General features: G+C 31.2%; 2 protein-coding genes across 3 annotated transcripts; both read left to right on the forward strand.

The window, feature by feature from the left end:
* The first annotated feature begins 1,278 nt into the window (after positions 1-1,278).
* Positions 1,279-4,868, forward strand: Tango10 (transport and golgi organization 10). 2 transcript variants are annotated; one of them, XM_083039327.1, is made up of 4 exons: positions 1,279-1,658; positions 1,736-1,967; positions 2,039-2,179; positions 2,277-4,868. In XM_083039327.1, the coding sequence occupies exons 2-4, from the start codon at positions 1,845-1,847 to the stop codon at positions 3,531-3,533; spliced, it is 1,521 nt and encodes a 506-aa protein (XP_082895453.1). In that variant the 5' UTR covers positions 1,279-1,658; positions 1,736-1,844; the 3' UTR covers positions 3,534-4,868. The 2 variants fall into 2 exon arrangements, with proteins under 2 accessions (XP_082895453.1, XP_082895452.1); XM_083039326.1 differs by having other exon boundaries at positions 1,280-1,591.
* Positions 4,869-5,215: 347 nt separating this feature from the next.
* On the forward strand, positions 5,216-8,430 carry Gfzf (GST-containing FLYWCH zinc-finger protein). The gene is made up of 6 exons (XM_083039341.1): positions 5,216-5,334; positions 5,849-5,993; positions 6,076-6,134; positions 6,631-6,772; positions 6,845-6,962; positions 7,727-8,430. The coding sequence occupies exons 2-6, from the start codon at positions 5,859-5,861 to the stop codon at positions 7,963-7,965; spliced, it is 693 nt and encodes a 230-aa protein (XP_082895467.1). The 5' UTR covers positions 5,216-5,334; positions 5,849-5,858; the 3' UTR covers positions 7,966-8,430.
* Positions 8,431-12,493: the final 4,063 nt, after the last annotated feature.

The raw sequence follows: 12,493 nt of genomic DNA on the forward strand, positions 1-12,493 counted from the left end.
CTTTTCTTTTTTATGATCATGAAAAACGTATCATATAGGTCCAACGTAATTTCAGTGCCTGTTTTTTCTACGAATGTATTTTCCATAAGAAAAGGATGTCTTTTTTTTTACTCATATTATTTAAAGAAATATTTAAGAGATATTTAAAAGAAATTATTATACATATCTCTTCAGAACTGCCCATACATATCTCTTCAGAACTGCCCATACATATCGTCAAAATCATACAGAGTCTGCTAAATAATAATGAATGAGAGCATAAATGTATGCATACAAGAGAAAGGAGTATATAAGTATAAGAAGTTTTATAAGAAGTCTATATATATTTTTTAACTATTTTGTCGTAATATACGGTGTCACAAGTAAGATAAACCAATTGCACAAATGCAACTAAAAGTACAACTTTGTAAAGCGTAATAAAATCCAGAAGTAAGAGTAAAGATCTGTAATCGATTCTCTCGTTTGTAAAAATAAAAAAAAAGATAAGCAATACGTAAGACATTATACGTAACGTTGTAAAGTGTTGGGCAATTTTATCATGTGTTTGAAATTCAACTGCTCTCTGCTGCACCATATCATTCTGTGTTAAAACAAGCGGTATAGTTCTAGGCATTATGATATAATAATAACAATTATTTACGATGTAAGTTAAGCAACACACCGATTATTTTATAAATAGATCTTGTTATTCCTTATAATCTGTAAAAAGTACTGAATTTTATTAGCATTAACTATATTCACAATAAGCGAATTATAAGGATTTGTTCGGTCCTATTATATCCTAGCCCCGCGCTATCCGCTCCCATATTTTTATAAATAAGTTATGTCTTTTAAACAGATGTAATTAAATAAAGATAATCTAACATCCATATAATACAACTGCTTTTTCTGTGTTTTTATATCTCACATGCATTTTTTATGTTTTACATTTTATATATTTGTATTATATTATATATTGCATATTTTTATATTATATTTGTGCATCTCGTATAATCAAAACTTTTATAATTATAAATTAATATTATGATAATTCTCATTGATAGAATTAACAGTATTATAATTTTATATAATTTTTTAATATTATTAATTTTAATCTTATAAATAAAATTTAATTATATTTTAAATATATTATTCCTGACAATTTACGATTTTGAAATAAAAAATTTATATATATATATTCTATTAGCATTGATGCAAACCCGTACAATCTATTTTATCGATACGAAATGTCAACTTTGTAACCAGAGGAAAGGAATAGACGTAGATGACGTCTCACGTAACTCTTCTAGAAACAACGATTTGATTAATTTGCATACCACAGCAGTTTCGTGTGTGTATATATACAATCAGAAAAAGGCCTCCTCTGATTACACTTTGCACCGAGAACGCCGGCGTGATCGCTCTTCAGCTTCTCTTCGCCTCTGACATCTAACACAGGAGTTGCACTAGTATATATATACATATATATATATGTAGAGGATTTTTCGAAATTACTTGCGAACAGTTTACACGCAAGTCGGTCGATTTCGACTTGTAATATTCGTACAACACAGACAGTGTCCTAAGAAATCAAACTGCTGCTTGTTCAAAGGTGATAACGCGCAATAACCAGAAGAGACACCGTCTCGCTAACCGAAATTAGACTTCTATTACATGCTGTAAATTCTCTCAACCTCGATTCAATTGGACTCGTCGACCCTACAACGAGATATTTCTAATATATGCCTTATTCCAGATGATGATGCAAACCTCCATGGAAATAGTTCGTCGCCTTGATTAAAATTTCATCGTTGATCATGGAAAGCGACGATTAAATTGTAAATACGTCGAGGAAACATGTGCAGATGCTGCGGACTACTATCGGGTGGATGACAGGCTCTTCAAGGATGGATCCCAGTAAGAAATCAGAGACTGTTAATAACAGTCAGAGCACAGTTGCACAATCTGAAAGCTCGGACTCTATTGAGGTACATATTGAGTGTTTCGAGAAACCTAAGGACTTGTCTTTATGCAATCTACTAATTTATTGATATTGCAGGTAGACAATTCGCGTACAGTCTTGTTAAAGATAGCAACTCTGTATGCGGAACGTCTTATGAATGACATCTGTCTTGTTGTGGATGGTGTGGAATATCCGGCACATCGACTTATACTCTGTGCTTCTAGCGATGTTTTCCAAGTAAGTGCAAAAAAAATATTGTATTATTGTAACATTGTATTAATATATATATTTAAGATTTAATACAGAATGATGCTGAATGTTGACTGGTTTTCAGGTGATGCTGATGAGTCCGCAATGGAGCGAGTCTCAAGAAAGCAGGGTAACCCTTCAAGAAACGCCTCAGTGCGCGCCAATATTCAGCGAATTTTTGCGTTACTTTTACACCGGTCAAATAAGAATTAACTATAGCGTCGTTCTACCAATACTGTCTCTAGCCGATAAGTACAACGTCAAAGATTTGATATTGTTGTGCCTTGACTACATGCGAAATCATATTGCGCTCGCTGCCATACACGGCACTCTGGTGTCATGGCTGCAATACACGTTGAACTGCGGCCACCACGACATCAGCCAAGCGTGCCAAAACTTCATCAAGTGGAACTTGGGGCTAGTGGCCAAGACTGCGGACTTCGGGAACTTCGACTTAGATATTCTAGTATCGTTGTTGCATCAAAGCAGTTTAGTCATAAAGGACGAGATGACGCTCTACAAGTGCCTAGAATTTTGGTTGGATCATCAGGCAGAACGATTGAGAGCGCAGCTATCGCCGGACGAGTTGGAGGCGACATTGCATCAGCTGGTGATAGCGGTGATGTCGCCCGTTCGATTCCCAATGATGTCCCCGCGACAATTGGCGGACTTGCTGCTATCACCATTGACGAAGAAATACAAGGAATTCTTCGTGGAACGTATGTCGATCGGCATGTCTTTCCATTCGGGTCAAACGGACAGAGTGAGAGAAGTGAGTCTTAGCGAGGAGGACGGTGCTCTGCTGTTCGAGCCTAGACTGTACACCGTCGACACCTGTAGCTCGCTACTGACCATAGAAAACTTCCACGGTCTACCGTCGTATCACACGAGAACTCTCGTATTCTCCAGTCACTCCAATTTAGCGGAATACGCCGGCGACAAAACGTGCGAGTGGGTGGTGGACATATATCCCAAGGGCGTATGGTTCAAGAAATTTTTCCTCATAGTGTGGCAAGGCACGGTAGAGATGCCCGAGCACGTGAAGCGATCGGTGAGGTTGTCGTTGACGTGCAAGGAGCCACCGTTCAACAGTCACATGCGCGTGAAGATTGGAGTCCTGATTTATGGTTTGCAGGACGGGGTGGAACATATCGCGAGAGTCACCGAGATCATTCACAGATTCAGCAGGAAGGATCGCGTCCTGAATCTGGACGATCTCCTGCCGTTCGAGGAACTCAATCCGCAACAGGGCTCAGTATCGGAGAACGTGGTGTCTCCTTTTCTGGTGGGTCCCAACAAAGACATGCTCAAATTACATATTGTTATATCGCCAGCCAATTAGCGTTTATGACGTGACGTTATGTTCGAAGCGAAAAATCACAGCGAGAAAGATGTTTATTATAATATTCTATGTTTTTATATCAAAATTTATATAGATATTACAAATTTTGTTTTTTTGACTATGCAATTGCATTCGTTTTCTTTTTTCTGTTTTTACGCGCAAATATTTTTCCAATGTAAAACGAGCGTAGAAAATGTTAAAATGTAGTACACACACGTATAATTGCTTCCTCTCTATGTATTAGGATATACTATTTTCGAAATTTTAAATATCAATCCGCTCTCTTACGGAAACACACATTTATGATACAAAAAAGAAAATAATATCTTAACGAGGTATATTACATTAATTACGGATATATCAAATGCGATGTACTTCGGCAAAAAAGTTTAGTAGCCCCTGCTGCCACACTATCAATGTGATTCTTTACGTATAAACTGTTACGATTTTGTCTAATCTCTTGTATAAGGTGTGAGTGTGTGTACTGTATATACTATAATATATAGCTGAGGTACGAATATTATTTTAAGTTTAGTAAATTACGTGATTATTGTGTGCAAAACATGTGACGATGCAGAATGCGAACACACTTTATGAACATATATAGATATATACGTGTTATAATTTATAATATATAGGCTTCTGTATATTAGAGTTCTGACTCGCGAACCGATATTACATTTTTGTAACAAAGTTGCCAATATAATGTCTATAAAGATTTTTAGCGTCTATAAAAATTTTTAATTCTAGAGACAAAAGATACCTCTTATCTCATCTGTGAGAATTCAGAACTTGCACAGATGTTCCGTATCTCGTTAAAAAGGCGAAGCAAAAACAATTTCCTGTATTAAAGAGAGTACAACTACAGGCTTTTAAATGTGTTCTTATAAGCCCGCGATATCCTCGAATAATTAAAATCTACTAATATGTTACTCTCTATATAAATATGAACAAATCATATTTATATATTTAATAATTAAGTAAAATGTTACATTTATTTAATAAAGCACAAGACGATATGCGTGATAAGACGTAGCTTTAAATGCTGCTTCATTTATTATTGTTATTATATTTATTATTATTATCACACTTTTGAGATATGGAATGTCTGTATATAAGTTTTAGGATTTCTTATTAGATAATATTTTGTTTTCTTTTTACTCTATCTCTGCATACGAGAGATTTGCGATGAGTTACTGAAACATCAAAATTGACATCGTTTTTCATTACCATCGATATTACGTGTTCCTGCGTTGAGGATTTCTTAATTTATCAATTAATATTGTAGCGAGACTAAGACCTGAGAAAATAAATAAACATGTAATCTTTATTCTTAAATGCGTTATATGGCAGTATTTTAATTTCTAAAATCCCACATATATTCTATTAAAATCATTATATTATATATTTCTTTATAACAATATGCTCGTTTGGCTTATCACAAAATGTGACTCGAATTATTAAATCTAATATCAAAGATAAGCTATTTTTTTGAAAATATGTTTATAAAAATTAATAACGAATTATTTCAATGTAACAGTTGCAATGATAAATTAAATTATAATTTTATCGAGTGCCTGTGATAATAAATATGCATACATTACCACAGTAGAATTTGTGAAATAGGTCACTCTACGTGTTATACATACATATATATACGTCTTATGTATATGTCACTATACGTGTTATAAGCCTTGAACAAATAGTGAAAGGCAGACTTGGTGTCATATGTCTTATTGTTAGTATCTTTTACTTCAGTCACAGCAATCACGCATATCGTCTTGTGCTTTATTAAATAAATGTAAGTAACTAAAGTAACATTTTACTTAATTATTAAATAATATGATTTGTTTATATTTATATAGAATAACATATTAGTAAATTTTAATATCATTCATCGAGGCTATCGCGGGCTTATATAAGAACACATTTAAAAGCCTGTAGTTGTACTCTCTTTAATACAGTTTTAAGAAAATTTTTTATAATACGCTCGGTTTTGTTCATTAAAAAAACAATTTCTGAATAAGTTCTAATTTTTAAATTTTTCTGAACATTTTTAGCTTCAAAATATTACATTTTCTTTTAACATTAAATAATTTATTCGTAGTTTATTAATTTATTCACACTTTGTTAGTACATTAAATTTTGTATATTTGCATAACAAGATCTTTGTTCATAATAAGATCAGCTGTTTCACTGCAGTGTGTCATAGTCGTCTAATAAAAAAGTTGTGAACTTTTGAATCTTATTTTTATTGTATTGTTCACAAGATCTTGCGTAACAAGATCTTTGTTCATAATATTTGCATGTCCCAGATACAATAACATGAAGCTATATTCCGTCTCGGATGGTCCACCATCTCTCGCATGTCGTCAATTGTTGAAGGCTTTGAATGTCAAGTATGAATTGATAGATGTGGATTTTGGAAAAGGCGAACATATGACTGAGGAATACGAGGAGGTATTTAAAAAAAAAAAAAAAAAAATTTTATTCAAATAAATAACGCATAGAGGAAACGTTAAAACTGCATCGATTTTTGCAGCTGAATCCACAAAAGGAGATACCTACTCTGGTAGATGATGATCTTATAATGGGCGAAAGGTGAAAAGTTAAAAACATTTACTATCGATTCTAAAAAATTAAAGAGAGACTATTTTTTCCCTATATATTAAGAGAAAACATTTAACAATAAGAGAAGCTCGCAAAATCAAAAATTCTGATTTTGATAAAATTTTACACACATATATATAGGAGGAGAGAAAATAAATAGATGAATTTAGAAATTTTTGTTGCGGCCCAAAAATAATTCTGAGAAATGAAATCTCGATATATCTCGAAAAGTATTCGAAATATCAAAAAATGTTTTATACAAAAATCAAAATGTTATTAATGATGAAATATATATGTGTAAAGTTTCATCCAAATCAGTATTTTTGAATTTGCGAGGTTTCCTTATAAGAAAAAGATCTATTATTTATAGATGGTTATTTCTCGCAAGCGTATAAATTTATGCAGATGTAATTCGTTGTGAAGGATAAAATCAAGAGACGCGTATGTTATTTATTTATAAATTCTTTAATTTATATCGTGCTTGCAGCAATGCTATTCTGCAATATCTAGCCGATCGATACGATACGAGTGGAAAACTGTATCCGAAGGAACCGAAATTGCGAGCAATTGTCAATCATCGTCTGTGTTTCAATTTGGCACTCTATTATCGTAATATTTCCGAATACGTTGTAAGTGCATATTTAATTGAATTTTCTCGTATATTTTTGTCAAGAATACTTATTCTCAATCGCATATTGTAGATGGCACCGATATTCTTTGATTATCAACGCACGCCCTTGGGTCTGAAGAAAACAAAAATTGCACTGGATATTTTCAACACGTATTTGCAACGCGAAAATTCCATGTATGCAGCAGGCAGTGAGTATATATATGTATATGTATTATTTCGCTAAAATTCTGTCAATAAATTTTTTCTTTGCGAACAATACAATATAAGATAAGATTCAAAGATTCACAGCTTTTTTATTAGACAACTATGACACTGCAGTGAAACAGCTGATAGTGCATTTACAGGGCATAATTAACATTCACGAAACAATGGCACGGGATATTTGTGAAAATCGTAATATTTAAAAAAGAAAAGATTTTCGTAATATTTTTTAATAACGAATTGAAAAAAGATCCGCGCGCGCGATAATAGAAAATTAAAAATGCATGTATATATAATGATGTTTCTTTTTATTTCTTCTTTAATGTAGTATTTACTATTTCGACGAAAAATTAATATATAAATGTATTTAAAAATTAATATATATACGTATTATCTCGCTAAAATTCTGTCAGTATAAACTTTTTTTTGGCGAACAATATAATCGATAAGATTCAAAGTTTGGCGAAGAAGCTTTTTTACTAGACATTGCAATGAAATAGCTGATAGCGCATAATTAATATTCACACAATTGTTAATATTTGGGAAAATTATAATAATTACTTTAAATGAAAAAGAGTAATAATCAATTGAAAAAAAAAAAAAAAATCCTGAGAGAGACACCCGCGATTTAAAATGCATATTATGATATTTCTTCTTATTTCTTCTTTTATGTATTTATCATTGCGAAAAATTAATTTAAAAAAGTTAAAGATTAAATTTATCTTGTCTTTATATTATTATTTATATATAGATGACTTAACAATCGCCGATTTTCCACTGATAACCGCTACGATGTGTCTGGAGGCCATCGACTTTAAGTTGGACGCGTGGCCTTACGTGACAAAGTGGTATGAAAATTTCAAACGGAAGTACCCCGATCTTTGGGAAATTGCGGCGAGTGGAATGCGAGAGATCAGCTACTTCGAGAAACATCCGCCCGATTTATCCGGCATGGACCATCCAATACATCCGGTGCGCAAGAGCGCGTGAAGGAATATTGTGGCAATTGCAGATATTTCGGCAGGTTTTTTTAATATGTGATATTATTATGAAGAAAATGACAATGAGAACGAAGTAGATTTTTACTAAGATTTTTGTTATCGACATATACGTCATATTCATTTGTAATACTTCCACGATACTTTTGTATATATCATCAACATTAATTAGAATTTTATCGCAATATATTTAGTGTTACAACAATTACAAAACCGTCCTGTATTAATTGTTTTGTGTATAATTGATAATAATATGTGCAAATGAGACTAATCGATGTGCAGATTTTTATAACTAAATGTTAAAACTTGGGGGCTGCGTACAATAAAAGAAATAAAAGGAACAGAAAATAGATAACAGAAAACAGGAATTGGAAATAGGGAACAGTTCAATATAAAACATATGAAATATAATTTAGAAATGCAGAATAAAGGATGAACAGAGTAATATAGTGCTAAAGTGATGAAATTTCTCTATTCTGTGTAATTAAATTACATTTTATATGTTTTATATTGAACTGTTCTCTATTTTCTGTTCATGTTTTCTGTTCTCTATTTCCTGTTTCTTATTCCTTTTATTGTGCGCCCCTATATATTTGTATATTTTAATATGTAACACAAAAGTAATCGCTAAAAAATTTTTATCATGTTCATGAATATATATATATAAATGTACATGAACAAAAAAACGAGAATACTTTAATACTTTTATTTGCTGGGATATATATTTTAGTTTTTTAAAGAAAATTATATGTAATTCATTAAATTGTTTTAATGAAAAAGTTAACATATAATTTATCTTAAATTTTTTTTATATAAAGTTAACATATAATTTCTTAATTCTTTTTTCTGAATTGCGCTATAGTTAATTTTTGGTGATTAATATACATATACAGATAATGTTATATATGTATACACTCACCGATACGATGCGCAGCAGCGAAGCTCTTAGTACAAAGCGTTGATTCTACAACATATAAAAAACACAAATTATATGTATACAAAATAATTTTCAAAATAATTAATTCATTTTTTTCGCAAATTATATGTATTTTTTAATTTTATTCCAAATTTATTCTAATAAATTAATTTATTTTCAACTTTATTTTAATAGAAGTTTAAATAATAAATTCATATAAATTATATATATATAACTATTTATTTATATATAATAATTAATTTATATATAAATTTGTTTTAATTATAATCTGCTTTTACCACATGGTTGCTCCGCCGTTGCCCGATGCCTCCCCGGGCCCCGGGTCTCCTCTTCCTCTTCCTCTTTTCTTCCTCTTTCTATACTTGTAGCGTCTTTTTGGCACTTACACAGCACACGCTCCCGAAAATACGATAACGCGCGCGCATTAATTAGCAAAATGAAATAATCGCACAACAATTTGAACGACACTCCCGAACGTTAACCGTACGTGACTCTACCCGGCACTTGCGATTTTAATCGCGCGATGCTTCGTGCGCAACTCCCGACATTCGTACGTGACTTTATACAGTTTATACGACACTCCCGCTTTCGATCGTACGCATATTTTATGCGCTTTTGTTAATTATACGCGACGCATATTTGAGAGAACAACGCGCGACAATTATATTAATTATATTAATTATACGAAGCTATACGATCCGCGGGCGCGAGGCACAATTTACGCGGGATGTCGCCGAAGTGATGCCAACTGTCGCAAACTACGCGGCAAGTCGCCGCGGTGGCGCCACCTGTCTAATTATCAGTCTCGCGATTAATCGATCATTGAAAAGATCGATTAACATAGAGCGCTTTGGCGCCTGATTGGCCCATCTAAAGTCACTAGTGTAAATCTAGTGACTTTAGGTCGATCGAGTAAAGCTCTCTATGTTAATCGATCTTTTCAACGATCGATTAATCGCGAGAGACTGATCATTTCTGATTAGACAGTTGGCATCACTGCGACATCCCGCGTAAATTTCGTGACGTGCCACACGGATCGTAGCTTCGTTTAATAATTGTTGCGTGCTGTTCTCTCAAATATGCGTCGCGTATAATTAACAAAAGCGCATAAAATATGCGCACGATTAAAAGCGGAAGTGCCGGATGTAAAGTCGCGTACGAATATCGGGAGTTCCGCACAAAGTGTCGCGCGGTTAAGAGAGATCGGAAATACCGTATAAAGAGTCGCGTACGATTAACGGTCGGGAGTGTCGTTCAAATTGTCGTGCGATTATTTTATTTTGTTGATAAATCCGCGTGTGTTGTCGTAATTAATCGTGTTTTCGCGACGCGCGTATTATTGTGTAAGTACGTATAGATTCTATATAGAGTACGAGTAAAAGAGAAGCAGAGAGAGAGAGAGAGAGAGAGAGAGAGAGAGAGAGAGAGAGAGAGAGAGAGAGAGAGAGAGAGAGAGAGAGAGCGGGGGAGCAATCTTGTCGTAAGTAGATTTATAACTTATATTTCACATATTATTTTTATTGCTCGTTATCTCCACGATAACGATTTATTTTACATAAATGTAACTTTCACTAATTTTTAATAATTTTTTTTTTTTTAAATAAATTATAATAAAATTCTCATAATAATAAACACAACTTTTTATATGAAATATTTTATCATATTTTATATGTATATATTTTTAGATCGAATTTATTCAACGAAATATATAATTTACATGATTTATTCGATTATTCGCGAAAGACTATAATCTTTATAATTATTTTTACAGGTAGTATCACTGCGTCGCATATAATTAATAAAAGCGCATAAAATATGCATACGATTAAAATCGGGAGTGCCGTATATAGAGTCGCGTATGATTAACGTCGGGAGTGTCGTTCAAATTGTCGTGCGATTATTTTATTTTGCTAATTTAATGCGCGCGTTATCGTATTTTGCCAAAAAGACGCTAAAGTACGAACAAAAGAGGATTCGAGGAGGAGGCCCGAGGAAGCATCGGGCATCGACGAAGCAACCATGTGGTAAGCAGATTATAATTAAAACAAATTTATATAAATTAATATTATATAAATATATTATTTATATAATTATATATTATATAATTTATATAAATTTATTATGTAAATTTTTATTAAAATAAAGTTGAAAATAAGTTAATATAAGAATTTTAGAAAGAAATTTGGAATAAAATTTTTAAAAAAATGTATACATATAATTTGCAAAAAGAAAATAAATCTGGATATTTAAAGTAAAATTTACAAAGAATAAAAAAAATATTAAATAACATTAAACTTTATTATAATTAGATTATTAATAATAAAAAAAAAATATATATATATATATGTACATAACTTTAATATTTGTTTATACAATTTATAATTATTTCACTTTTTAAAAATTAAGTTTTATTATATTTTATATGTATAAAAGATCTAAAAAAATATCATTAAAAACTTTAATAATTTATATGACGTAATAAATTAATAAAATTTAAGCTCGTACAATAAGACAAAAATATAAATATTTGAAGGCCTAAAACGAGCGTTTATTATAAATTAATTACATAAAATTTACGATTGACTTAACATACATATTATAAAAAAACATCAAATTACTTGATTGTTTACAAAAAGCGAGACGTTTCGACAGTAATTTGATCTTACTGTTGTTTGTAATTATTTTATAATAAACGCTTGTTTTAGGCCTTCAAATATTTATATTTTTGTTTATATGACGTAATTTTAGTAAATATATTTTACGATACGAATAAAAGTTTAATTGTGCATTATATTATGATTTTTTCAAATATTAATTATTTTGAAAATTATTTATATTTACATATAATTTGTGTTTTTTATATGTTATAGATATAGATCAACGCTTTGTACTATGGAGCTGTTGCGCATCGTATCGGTGAGTCTATTGTATGTATACATATATCATAACATTATCTATATATGTATTAATCACCAAAGATTAACTAAAGAGCAATTCAGAAAAAAGAATTAAAAATGATATGTTAACTTTATATAAAAAAAATTTAAGAAATTATATATTAACTTTTTCATTAAAACAATATGAATTACATAATTTTCTTTAAAAAACTAAAATATATATGCCAGCAAATAAAAGTATTAAAAGTTCTCGTTTTTTGGCGATTATTTTTGTGTTACATATTAAAAGATATACAAATTTAGGGACGCACAATAAAAGGAATAAGAAACAGGAAATAGAGAGCAGAAAACAGGAACAGGAAATAGGAAACAGTTCAATATAAAACATATGAAATGTAATTTAATTACACAGAAGAGAGAAATTTCATCACTTTACCTTAGTGCTATTCCTCTGTTCTTCTATTTTGCGTTACTAAATTATATTTCATGTTTTATATTGAACTGTTCATTGTTCCTTCTTTCTGTTTTCTGTTCTTTATTTCCTCTTCCTTATTTCTTTTATTGTACGCAGCCCCTTATATCACGAAACTTATAAGTTATACCTGTCATAATTATTATGTACAAAACGCGTATCGTTATATCGCGTAGTACATAAAACATAAATGAAGATGATTATTTATACTTGT

Source organism: Prenolepis imparis, unplaced genomic scaffold (genome assembly GCF_030444845.1).
Source record: "Prenolepis imparis isolate NDT839.2.m4 unplaced genomic scaffold, iyPreImpa1.0 SCAF_5, whole genome shotgun sequence".
Lineage (NCBI taxonomy): Eukaryota > Metazoa > Arthropoda > Insecta > Hymenoptera > Formicidae > Prenolepis > Prenolepis imparis.